Source organism: Callorhinus ursinus, unplaced genomic scaffold (genome assembly GCF_003265705.2).
Source record: "Callorhinus ursinus isolate GAN/ISIS: 27379988/994484 unplaced genomic scaffold, GSC_fseal_2.0 scaffold134, whole genome shotgun sequence".
NCBI lineage: Eukaryota > Metazoa > Chordata > Mammalia > Carnivora > Otariidae > Callorhinus > Callorhinus ursinus.
This window is the reverse complement of record NW_027397196.1, coordinates 328,231-340,685: the sequence shown is the minus strand read 5'-3', so window position 1 is coordinate 340,685 and position 12,455 is coordinate 328,231. Positions and strand designations below refer to the sequence as shown.

Below are 12,455 nucleotides of genomic sequence, written 5' to 3'. Positions count from 1 at the left end.
GAGGAAGGGCCCTGCTGGTCACTACAGGGAGTTGGCTTTTACTCCCAGGGAACAGAGGATTTGGGGCAGCACAGGGACATCATGTGATTTACTAGAACCCCTTTGGCTATGGGTGGGGCTCAAACCATAGGGGCTGGTGGCAGCCAGGAGAGAGTGAGGAGTCCCCAGACCAGGGGTGTGGTGGTGGTGGTGAAGAGGAACTTGATTCTGAAGCAGCTGAAAAGTAGAGCACATGGGAGTTCCTTTCTGATCAGATGACGGGTGAGGGAAAGTCAAGGAGGACTCCAGGGAATTCAGCCTGAGCAACTTGCAAGATGGCGCTGCAGGCGCCCAAAATGGGGAAGACTGAGGTGGGGACAGTTTGGGGGAGCTGAGGAAAACCGTTTTGACTTGGCAAGCTTGAGAAATCCCAATGGAGACACCGGTGAGTCAGCCTGATGTGTGAGGTTGGAGACCAGGGGTGAGTCCTATGCTGGAAAGAGAAATTTGGGTGGAATCAGCATGGAGATGGCATGTGAAAACATGGCGCTGGTGGAGATCACCAAGGGAATGAGCAATAGATGGAGGAGAGAGGAGGACCCAGGTCTGAGCCCGGGAGCCCTTTGGCAGTTCAAGTCAGGGAGCTGAAGAGGGGTGGTACTCTCTAATGGGGTTACATTTTTGTTTGGGGGCAGTCACTCTATTTAGGTGGCTACACTCTCTATATAGGGTGATTCATGTTATTTCGAAGGGAACTACAATACATCACTACGCAGTAGTGATGGCTCAGTGTTGCTTATTATAGGTGATAGGTAGGTTGCAACTATGATTTTCATCATCCGTACAGTTTCCTTTCCAGGAGTGAGGTCTGTGGAGTGTTGGGACTTCTCTGGGGACAGGTTCTGTCCATGCCTTAGCCTGACAGCAACAGGATAAGTGTTATCTGTGTCAGGATGGTAAACTGGAACAAGAAGTGCTAGGTCCATGGGAGCAAGGGTGCCTTCACTGTCTAGAAAGAGTTCTTTTCTCCCCGGAGCGTGACACTGTTTACTGTAGGCATGTCTTAGGTCTTCGTGAGAGACTGCACTTTTCACAAGCCCCAGGGGGGATCTGTGGAGATTTTTCACAGTGAACGGGAGCAGGGAGTGGAGTGTCCCTTTGTTCATTGGAATTGATATGGCCTTGGTTGGATGGCATATCTTTAAGGAATGACCAGTGGTGATGGGTCCACCTTCCCTGAGGATTGCTCTCAGCGCTCACGAGGCAAGTGAACTATCCAAAAGGGTCCACATTTCTGTGGTAGCGTCGCATCATCAATCGCTCAGTTGGTTACACTATCTGTGGATAGGTTTTCACAAACCACCAGAGGTCACACAACCCAAGGGACATTTTCACCAGGGATGCCCATTCTCTGTGATGGCTCAGACTCTACCACCAGGCATGCCCACCATCCATGATTGTACTTCATAGAAACAATAGGATTGAATTATCTGACTGGGTCAGGGTGGGATGAAGCCATTTCACACTGTCCCTACCCTGTTTATTGTGTACAGTTGGGAGTCTCTATACGGTGAGTTGTGCTTACATTATCCATGGGGTATATGGTTCATTCTGCTACTAATTTTTTTAAAGATTTTATTTATTTATTTGAGAGAGAGAGAATGAGAGATAGAGAGTACGAGAGGGAAGAGGGTCAGAGGGAGAAGCAGACTCCCCGCCAAGCAGGGAGCCCGATGCGGGACTCGATCCCGGGACTCCAGGATCATGACCCAAGCCGAAAGCAGTCGCTTAACCAACTGAGCCACCCAGGCGCCCTCTGCTACTGATTATTACCAGTATTTACTGCATACTTACTTCACATCCCCAATTTCTTAAAAAAAAAAAAAAGGTCATGTAGGATCTAATAATATTCCCGTTTTATAGATGAGGAAATTGAGGCTCAAAGAGGCAAACTCCCTTGCTCTATGTCACAGACAGGAAATAGCAAAGTTAGGGTTGCAACACAGGTCTCTCTTCTCGGTGGGAGTGTGGGATCACTGAAGTTGTTACAGACCTATTATCTTTGAAACTCTGCATTGTCTTTTTCTTGGGGGGGTGGACAGTAGAGGTGTTAGTAAAGCATAGTGGCGAAGGGTGGTGGTTTCAAATGGGATAGGTCGGGTTTGAATCCTGACTCCCAACGCTTCCTGGCTGTAGGACTTTGGCAGACTGATTTCCCCTCTGAGCCTCACCTTCTTAATCTGTAAATGGGGATAACAATAGTAACTTCCCTCTTTGGGGTTTTGTGAGCATCAAATGACAAGATGCCCCATACAATGCTTGGCCCAGTGCCTGGCACATCGTGAGCCCTAGGAATTCGGGAGCTGTTATAATAACAATGATGGTGATTATTATTGCTGGACCACAGTGCTCCCAGAGGGTTACAATATCCGTGGGGGAGCTGCACTGTCCGTAGGCAAGGTTACATAATTCCCCAGGGAGGTGATGCTTCTCTGGAGGCTTTGGTCTCCACGGAGGAAGAGGCTAGAGACTTCTTCTGAGGCGATGGTGAGAGACTGTTCTAATGCATCTAGGAACCCGCCGTGGGTTAGAGCCCTAAGAAGATAGAGTCTGACCCTGCTGGCTTTCCCTCCCTGTGGCTTGTTTCTCCCGGCCCATCTTCTCAGTTTCAGTTTCTCTGAGCATCACCCCCCAACCCCTGCAATATTCCCCTCCTTTGGTACCTCGGAGTCTTCTCTGAAACTCTGTCTCCACGCTCGGTCTGTGGATATTGCTTCTATTTGCCCTCTCTACCCTGCTGCCGGCTCCAACTAGCCATCTGATCAGCGCTGATTTCCTGTTTCCTGAAGCCTCAGGCTCCTTCTTCCATCCCTCCCTGCTGCGGAGAACAGACTTAACACTGCCCTACGCACTGGCCTTCATCCTTAAGCCCTACCTTCCTCTCTCCTGGCGACCCCCCAGTGCCCCTTGGGAGCACATTTGTTCAGACTTTGGTCGCCCCCTCGCATCCTGGCCCCACCTCCGGAACCCCTGCGCTGGTGGTGGAGGTGGGGGTACCTCTGACGCCAGCCGCGTCCTTAGAACAGCTGCAGCCTGGGGATGGAGTGGGGGGATGCTACCGAATGCATTCTCTCAGGTCACTTCCTCCGCAGCTGGGACTGGGAATATCTGGAAGGCCAAGACCCCATCCCCGGAGGAACGGAGGGCACAGCCGCCTCCCCATTTCCGATTCTGGGAAATGCCTCCCACCCATTCCACCCCACCCCTGGACAGCTGCCCCCATTCAGGCTAAGGGCTATGGGGGGGGGGCAGTAGGGTAAGGCCGGGGTGGGAAATGTTGTGGTCTTGATCAACCCCCAAGGTCTTGACCCCGCCCCCTTGCAGTGAAGATTCTGCCCCCTCCCGAAAGGTCCAGGCCTTTCAAAAGTTTCTGACCCCCCTCCATATGCCCCCCCACCCCGCCCTCTTACAGGCTCCCAAAAGAAACTCTGGATTCTGCAGTGGGCAGGAGAGGAGGAGGGGCGGCAGGTCGCGAGTGCCAAGGACTTAAGTTATCTGCAGACTTGGAGCCTCGGAAAAGGGTCATGACCCCCAGGACCCCATCCCACCCCCGCCCCCTCCTTCCTTCCTCCCCCGCCGCGCGGCCCCTTTAAGCCCGGAGCCGGCCGGTCCTCAGTGGCTGCGCGCCGGCGAGTGTGTGTGTGAGTGCGCGGGGAGGGGGCGGGCGCAGTGTCTCCATGGCGACGCGGCGGTGACGTCGCCGGCCGGGGGGCGTGGGCGTCCCGGCCCCGGAGTGCGATATTAACCCGGGAGGCGGCGGCGGGGAGGGGAGAGGCTCTGAGAGGCGAGGCCGGGTGAAGCGCCGAGGGCGGCCCGACGGGCGCGGGACGGGACGGGGCAGCGCGGGCGCCGGGAGCTGCGGCCCGGAGTCGGGGCGCCTCGCCCCGGGCCCCCCAGCATGAAGACCCCGGCGGACACAGGTGGGGGCGGGGGCAGCACGTGTGGGGGAGACTTGTTGCCCCGGGAAACCAGGCGGAGAAACTTTGGGGGGGCTGGGGGGTTCCGGGGTAGCCCGAGTGATCCCCAGTTCCGGGGGACCCCCGAGCACTCGAGACCTGTTGCTTCTCGTGGCGCAAGCGAGGGGTGCTGCACGGGACCCCCAATTTCTGGGTCCGGGAGGAGTGGTGTGGGTGCTACGAGTCCTGGTCCTCTCCCTGCTGGACCCCGAAAGCTGGGTTCTCCCCCACTCCCGGGATCACGGGGGTGGCGGGGTCCCTCCCCGCCGCTCTGTCACGTTGCACTCTGGGGGCCGGGACGTGTGTGGGGCGTGTGGGGGGGCCTGTCCACGGGGCCCGCTATTCCCGGTTCCGCGCTGCGTGGTCCGGCCCATGACCTTCACGGCGGCGCGTGCCCCGCACCGGCTTAGAAGGGGATACGGGATGGCTTCTAGGAGGAGGGCGTGATTGGGGAGCCCAAGACTCGGGGTCCGGGCTGCGCCGCCCCTCCCCCGCCCGTCTCCGCCGACTCCTCGCTCCCCCGCCCGCGCCGAGTCGCAAAGTTCCAAAGCGCAGCCCGAACGTTCGAAAAAGGAACTTTTTGTTTCCGACCTTAGAACGCGCGGCTTTAAGGTGGCTCCGGGGAGACCAGGGTACCCTCCACCCGCGCCGCCGGGGCCCCGGGGTTGAGGAGGGTGGGGAAGGTGGGGGGGGACGCGGAGGCTCCCCCTTCACCCCCCCTTCCTCATCCAGCGCTTGTCTTTCAACCGGCCGTCTTTTCTCTCCGCCCCCCCTCTTCCCCGCCAACTTGCTCCTCCTTAAGGGGCCAAGGTTCCCCTCCCCCCCTCCGTCGGCGGGCGGGGGGCAGCGGGATTAACCCCCCTCCCACTCGGACTTTCCCCCCACCCCTCCCCCGCCGCCCCCGGGCTCGCGCGGGCTGGACTTTGCGCCCGGGCGCGCTGGGGGGAGGGGTCCCAGCCGCCCCCTGCCCGTCTACCCCGTCGGAATCCGGCCCGGGGCGGGGACGGGGGAGGGGGAAGGGGGCCGGGCGCCGCTGTTCAAACTTGTTTCCTTCCCCCGGCGGCGGCCGCGGCTAGGGCTCCTGTGTGCGGGTGTGTGCCCCGACCGGCCCACCCACCCCGCCCCCCCTCCGCTCGGCGGGTGGGGGCGGCTCTTAAAGGGCTCGGAGCCGTGCTCCGGCGCCTGGGGATTGGGGCCGAGGAGGGGGGCAGGGGGGTGGGGCAGGGGTGCGGAGTGCTGTAGGGTCAGTCACGTGCGTCCCACATACTCTCTGGCTCCCACAGGCTCCAGGGCCCCTGGGCCTTGGGGACAGCAGGAGCCTCCCCTCGCCCGGGGAGGGGGCCTAGGCGCCCAGACAACCCCGCCTCGTCTTCCCTCCCTGCTACGGGCCTTCGCCTGGTGGGACCGGCTGGGCCGCTCCCCTAACCCTGTCTTGGGGCCGAGCCGTGTGTGGGTTCTCCGGCTGGGGGAAGGGGCGGGGGCCTGGAATGGCTTCCCGATCGACCCATCGGTGCGTCTGTCCGTCCGCACGCCCCTCCATCTGATCCTCCATCCCGGCCCCTCTCCTCTCTGCCGCGGCTGTTTCCCACTTCCTGTTTTCTTCCCGGCTCTGGCGCCACCGAGGGCTGCCTGGAGTGGGGGAGGTGGTAGGGCCCCCCAGGAGGTCGGCGTGTTCTTCCTCTACCACCACCCCTCCCTTCCGACCCCCATAGTCTCTTTAAAAAAAGTTTGGCCAGTCATGTGAATTTGGGGGGTGCCCAGGAGTTCTCCCCCCCCCTCATTTCCAGTCTGTCTGGGAGAATCCCTACCCCGCCTCTGGGACCCAGGTGTGCCTTCTGGGACCCTGCCATCCCAACCCTTCCTGTCTGTCTGCTGCCGCCTCTCCACCCTGTCTCAAAATGTCCTGAGGACCTCTCTGTGTCAGCTGCCTGCTCCCTGTTTCACCGGCCCCCCATGCTCCAGAGGTCCTGCTCCCCCAAGCTTTCTTGGTGCAGGCCCGGTGGTTCCCTGTTTAAGCACGTGGACCCATACACAACACACTCACACATGCTCCCCTTGCCCGTGCCTGGCTCCTGGCTCCAAGGCCTGGGGAACAGAGCCCCATTGAGACACCCTGACGTCACCCCCGCTCTTCTCCCCCCAAAGCCAGGAACAGGCCCTCATGTATGCCATGTCCGATGAGGAAAGCTGGGGTTGGGGTGGACCTGGGAGTGGCGAGGGTCCCTGCCTGGAGTGGGATCCAGGGTCGTAGCCCTGAAGGGGGTCTCCCTCAGGGAGGGGGGGTTAACAAGGTGGCCTGGGACAGCCCCCGGAATGCAGCGTGAGGCCTTTCCAGAGCCCCCCACCTCCCTTTCGAGTTCCCTTTGTGTTGCATGTAGTCTCTCTCACTCCTTCTCTTCTGCAAAGTTTATTTTTAGCCTCCTGCTCCCCCGCTCCCAGGACTGTCGCTGCACACACGTTGCCTGGTTACCGGGACAAGGAGGCTGGGGCGGGTGGGCTGGGAAGGGTGGCTTTAATTTTGGGGGGGAGGATGGAAGTCAGTATACCCCCCCAACTCCAGACTGCTGTCTCAGGGGCTTCGCCTCCCCCCCCCCCCCAACACACACACTCCTGGGTCTGAGAGCCAGATTGGGGCTTAGGTGGGAGAAGCACAGAGCTTGGTGCCCTCGGTGGGGGGTAGGAGCTTTTTGGAGGGTTCAGAGGGTACATGGAGCTAGTGACTTGGTAACTTGGATTCCCAAGGGCCTCTGAGCTCTGAGGAAGACCCTGGGACCTGGATTCTCGAGCAGGGTGAAGATAATGGGGTGAACACCTGGATTCCTGTGAGAGGGATGGGGCTACGGATGCTGGGATCTATGAAAGGCATTGTTGGGGGCTGTCACTTCTGAATGGAACAGGGGCTGCTGGTGTGGGACTCTGGGTCTGTGACCAGCTGGAGGTCATATCCTTGGAGCCCTAAGGGGCTGGTTTGAGGCTGGGATTTCTGAATTGGGCAGGGACTATGTGGGGAATGCTGGCCATCCCATTCTATCCAAGGCCAGGGCTCAGGAAGCTGGGTCACTGTAGGGGAGAGTCAGCTCTGGATTTAGAAGGAGTCGTCCCTATGGCAGTAAGAACTGCTGAACCCATGTCCCCAAGGGGAAGGATCCCCTGTTGGGAGTTCAGACTGTGGTGGAGTCTTTGAGGGAGGCTTAGCATTGCCCCAGGCCTGGTTGGTACCTGCTTGAGCTGGGGCTTGAGCCAGGGCCAGGGGCCAGAGGCTCACCGTGCAGCCTGACTGGGACTAGGGACCCCGCCCATCCTTAGCTGTCCACCTTGGCCTTCTCCCTCTGGTGGCACCAGGGCCCCTGCCCTGCCTCCCCCTCCTCCTCTTCCTCCCCTTCCCTCCTCCCACCCCTCCATTACCGGCTGCCTAGTGCTGAATTATTGATGGCCCCTGATTACCCGGGGGTTTGGGAAATGACAACCGCAGCCCCCCCTCCCCAGGCTGCCCACCCCCTCCAGGGACCAGCCAGCCCACCACCAACCTCTACCCAAGGTTAATGCTGGGGGCGGGTAGGCAGGTGGGCAGGGAAGAAGCGAAGAATGAGAAGGCGGAAGGGGGGAACAGGCTGCATCATTTGCCTGCTCAGTCTCCAGGCCCGGGCTGGGGCCTTCCAGCCAGGTTGTGTCCGTGTGCCTGGGTCCGGGGAGGGCGGTGCTGCACAGAGGGTCTAGGGCTTGGTGGGGGGGGGGGGGCTGTACTCAGACAGTCTGGGTTTCACTCTCCAGGGAAGACAGAAGCCTCTGTGTGTGCAAGCGCTGACCTCATCGTCAACCAACCACCCCACCCCTCCTGGTCCTTTTAAGAAAAAAAAAAAAAAAATCATTGGGTCCTGGGGTGGGAGTAGGGCTCTGGTAGGTTTTGGGAGGGAGACAGTGTTATGTTCCCAGGAGGGGACTGGAGCTGTGGGGTGAGTTGGGGGAGGGGTATAACTGGCCCTGAATGGGAGTTGGGGGGGTTGGGGGGGTGCACCCCAACCCGGCTGGCCACGTGTGCCCCTTCCTGCCCCTCCCCCACTGGCAGGCCTGCCCGCCGGCCTGGCTTGGTGCCTGGCCCCCTGGCACTGGCCCCGGGACCCGCCGCCGACGGTTTCCTGTTTCTCCCGGTGTCGCTGGAGCAGGCTCCAGCTTCCCTTCCCCCCCAGCTCCTGTCTAGCCCCCTCACACACAGACACACACTGTCTCCCTCTAACTTCAGGTCCTGACTTGGCGGAGGGGAGACGGATTTCCCCATGTGGAGGGCGGGGTAGGAGGGTGGACCCTGGGAGGGGACCCGGAGCGTTGGACTTGGCGTCCTGACCCGGGGCCACTCCCCTGCCTCCTGTCCCCAGGGTTTGCCTTCCCGGATTGGGCCTACAAGCCGGAGTCGTCCCCTGGCTCGAGGCAGATCCAGCTGTGGCACTTTATCCTGGAGCTGCTGCGGAAGGAGGAGTACCAGGGGGTCATCGCCTGGCAGGGCGACTACGGGGAATTCGTCATCAAGGACCCCGATGAAGTGGCTCGGCTCTGGGGCGTCCGCAAGTGCAAGCCTCAGATGAATTATGACAAGCTGAGCCGGGCCCTGCGGTGAGGAGGGGCCGAAGCCCCTGGGCAGCTGCGGGTAGCCCTCACTGGTTGGGGAGCCTGTAACCCATGGGAAGAGGCTCTGGGTTTGATCCTCTGCCAAATCATAGCTGTGTGACCATGGATGGGCAAGTCCTAAGCCTCCTCTGAGCACCTCTGTCCCATAGAGGTGTCCTGAGGAGAGACTGCAGTCCTGGGTGTGGCCTCTGGTCTGGTCCCAGACCTGAGGGGAGAGCTAGGTCCGTTCCTCCGGGTCCTTGGTTTCTCTTGCGTGGCCCAGGTTTCTTGGTCCCTCTCTGTGAGCAGCACCTGACCCGGGTCAAGGAATGAGGTCTAGACTGGGGTCCGGTGTGACCAGTCATCCGATGTGTTTCTGTGCCCACAGCTATTATTACAACAAACGCATTCTGCACAAGACCAAGGGGAAACGGTTCACCTACAAGTTCAACTTCAACAAACTGGTGCTGGTTAACTACCCTTTCATCGATGTGGGGTTGGCTGGTGAGTTAACTAGGGCGGGTGTGCTGGGCCTCAGAGGGAGAAGGGGATGTGCCTCTGGGTCCAGGCTGGGCCACGGGCCTTGACAACGACGTCTCCCCTCTCCCGCAGGGGGGGCAGTGCCCCAGAGTGCCCCGCCAGTGCCGTCGGGTGGCAGCCACTTCCGCTTCCCTCCCTCAACGCCCTCCGAGGTGCTGTCCCCCACCGAGGACCCCCGCTCACCACCGGCCTGCTCTTCCTCCTCGTCTTCCCTCTTCTCGGCTGTGGTGGCCCGGCGCCTGGGCCGGGGCTCCGTCAGTGACTGTAGCGATGGCACGTCAGAGCTGGAAGAGCCGCTGGGAGAGGACCCCCGGGCCCGGCCGCCAGGCCCTCCGGAGCTGGGGGCCTTCCGCGGGCCCCCGCTGGCACGCCTGCCCCATGACCCTGGCGTCTTCCGCGTCTACCCCCGGCCCCGGGGTGGCCCCGAGCCCCTGAGTCCCTTCCCTGTGTCGCCTCTGGCTGGGCCTGGCTCCCTGCTTCCCCCTCAGCTCTCACCGGCTCTGCCCATGACACCCACTCACCTGGCCTACACTCCCTCACCCACGCTGAGCCCTATGTACCCCAGTGGTGGCGGGGGCCCCAGCGGCTCAGGGGGAGGCTCCCACTTCTCCTTCAGCCCTGAGGACATGAAACGGTACCTGCAGGCCCACACCCAAAGCGTCTACAACTACCACCTCAGTCCCCGCGCCTTCCTGCACTACCCTGGGCTGGTGGTGCCCCAGCCCCAGCGCCCTGACAAGTGCCCGCTGCCGCCCATGGCGCCCGAGACCCCACCGGTCCCCTCCTCAGCCTCGTCCTCCTCTTCCTCCTCCTCCTCCCCATTCAAGTTTAAGCTCCAGCCGCCCCCGCTGGGACGGCGGCAGCGGGCGGCCGGGGAGAAGGCTCCGGTGGGTGCTGACAAGAGCGGCGGCGGCGGTGGCGGCAGCGCGGGCGGGCTGGCCGAGGGTGCCGGGGCGGGGGCGCTGGCCCCGCCGCCGCCGCAGATCAAGGTGGAGCCCATCTCGGAAGGCGAGTCGGAGGAAGTGGAGGTGACTGACATCAGTGACGAAGATGAGGAAGATGGGGAGGTGTTCAAGACCCCTCGTGCCCCACCTGCACCCCCCAAGCCCGAGCCTGGCGAGGCACCCGGGGCAGCACAGTGCATGCCCCTCAAGCTGCGCTTTAAGCGGCGCTGGAGCGAAGACTGTCGCCTGGAGGGGGGTGGGGGCCCCACTGGGGGCCTGGAGGATGAGGGTGAGGACAAGAAGGTGCGTGGGGAGGGGCCCGGGGAGGCCGGGGGACCCCTCACCCCGAGGCGAGTGAGCTCTGACCTCCAGCATGCTACAGCCCAGCTCTCTCTGGAGCATCGAGATTCCTGAGGGCTGTGGGCAGGGGGCCCGGGTCCCCCCACCTCCCATGCTTCTTTTGCTGCCTTAACCCCCCCCCCCCCAAGCCCTGGAGGTGAGGACAGCTCTGGTGTCTTCCCTGCCTCCTCCCCTTTCCTGCCCCCACGTTTTGTATAAAACTTTTAATTTTCTTTTTTTTAATGGTGAGGGTGGGTGGGTGCCCAGGGCTGGGGGCTTTCCCCTATCTGTGGGTTTCTAAGCTCCAGGCAAAGTGGTGGTGGGGGGTTGGGGGGGGGAGTTGAGGGGGCCACCTCCATTCTGGGGAATTTATATTTGAACTGAGGCCCTGGCCTCGATGCCCAGGAACGTTTTTTATTACAATCGCTTAGGAAGTAAAAGCCTTGTCTCCCTCCCTGTTTTCTGCCTCCTGTCCCTGTCCCTGTCCCTCTCCACTCCCGGCCATCCTCAGCCCCGATCCTGCCTTCCCTGCCCCTCCAGGGGCCCTGAGTGCCTGGGTTTCTCATACCCCACAGGGTTGCAGCAGGGGAGGGAGGGACATTTTATGATGAACCAAAAATTCCATGTTGGGGGGTGGGGGGTAGAGGAGGGGGAGGGGTGCCGCCCATAGGCCACAAATCTCTACAAGTGCCTGCTATTCCTCTCCCACCCCCTACCCCAGCACTGGTCCAACCCCTTCACCCCCAGCTGCTCCTAGGACTAGCCCACAGGCAGGCGGGTGGGGGGGGTGAGAAGGGGGTGCCCTGAAACCAAACTGGAAGCCCCCTCTGCCTCCTAGCTGGGGCCCCTGGGGTGGGGGTCTGTGGTCAAGCCTTATTCTGTATTGGGGATGGAGGGTGGGGGGGAGGGAAGTTGGGGGGCTGCTGGAGAATGTATTCAAAACAATAAAACTTTGGACCTTTGGATGAGGTGATCTGTCCTGGGTGCTGGGTACAATCACCACGAGGTCTCAGCCTTTGATTCAGAGACAGGAGTCTAGACTGGCCCTCCAGGGGATCTATGGCCAGAGGGTCTAACCCCATCTGAATGGTCCAATCCAGGCCTGGGAAATGATCTGACCCCAGAGGCACATAACCCCCAGGGCCTGATGATAAAGGTCTCAGGCATCCTCTGGCCCTCTGACCACTCCCGTATTCTGTGGGGATCCCCTGGTCCTTGAAACCACACTATTGCCCTTGCTCTTCTGATCACCTGAACTGCCTTTCCTTTCTGCTGCTGTGTATTCCTGTCTGTGTCCCTGTGGCTTGGAGTGGGACTTTTGGCCAACAGGCCTGCAGGGTCTCTTGAAATGTAGAGCTTCCACCGTTCCTTAGTCGTCTTTCTGTCGAACGTCGTCCGCCAGCAAATTGAGAAGGGACAGGTTTAATCCTAGTTGCTACTGATTGACTTGCTGTGTGCCCAGTGCCTGACACCTAGTTAGCTGCAGCGTCTTATCTCCCACATCCAGCAAGGTGGGGGCAAGTGGCTCCGTTAAGTGACTTGTCCAAGGCCCTATGCCCAGGCAGGACTCGAAATGAGGTCTGTTTCTAAAGCCCATGTTCCTCCTAAGGCCAGTATGGTTGGATCTAGACAAAGGTCTCCAGATCATAGGCTCTGAAAGGTGAGCTCCTAAAGCTAGCAGCGCAGGTTGGAGAGCTTGATTTCAGGGATGAAAGAATCAGGAGGAATTCAAGCCGAAAGGGTCCTTAGGGACAGCCCAACCCCTTCAGAGCAGGTGAGGTGCCAGAGGCCCAGAGAGAGGAAGGAGTTTCCCTAAGGCCACACAGTGAAGAAATGGAGTGGGAATTGAGGACTCAGGCCTGTTGGACTGGCTTCACGGAGAAACTCCACCCTGCACAAGTCTGAGGGGGAAGAAACTGGCAGCTCCTATCTACTCAGGCTTCACCCTCATTTCCTGCCAGCCCAGGGTGGGTGGTCCCAGATGATGTCGATTGGCAGTGAAGAGAGGATCCAGGGCTGGGGTACTGGCAGGAAA

The 12,455-nt window shown here is 60.6% G+C and overlaps 1 protein-coding gene across 2 annotated transcripts; it reads left to right on the top strand.

Moving 5' to 3' along the window:
- Nucleotides 1-264: 264 nt before the first annotated feature.
- ERF (ETS2 repressor factor) lies at nucleotides 265-11,326 on the top strand. 2 transcript variants are annotated; one of them, XM_025849962.2, is made up of 4 exons: nucleotides 265-424; nucleotides 8,369-8,603; nucleotides 8,986-9,101; nucleotides 9,210-11,326. In XM_025849962.2, the coding sequence occupies exons 2-4, from the start codon at nucleotides 8,572-8,574 to the stop codon at nucleotides 10,493-10,495; spliced, it is 1,434 nt and encodes a 477-aa protein (XP_025705747.1). In that variant the 5' UTR covers nucleotides 265-424; nucleotides 8,369-8,571; the 3' UTR covers nucleotides 10,496-11,326. The 2 variants fall into 2 exon arrangements, with proteins under 2 accessions (XP_025705747.1, XP_025705746.1); XM_025849961.2 differs by lacking the exon at nucleotides 265-424 and adding an exon at nucleotides 3,793-3,959 and having other exon boundaries at nucleotides 9,210-11,325.
- The last annotated feature ends 1,129 nt before the right edge of the window (nucleotides 11,327-12,455 follow it).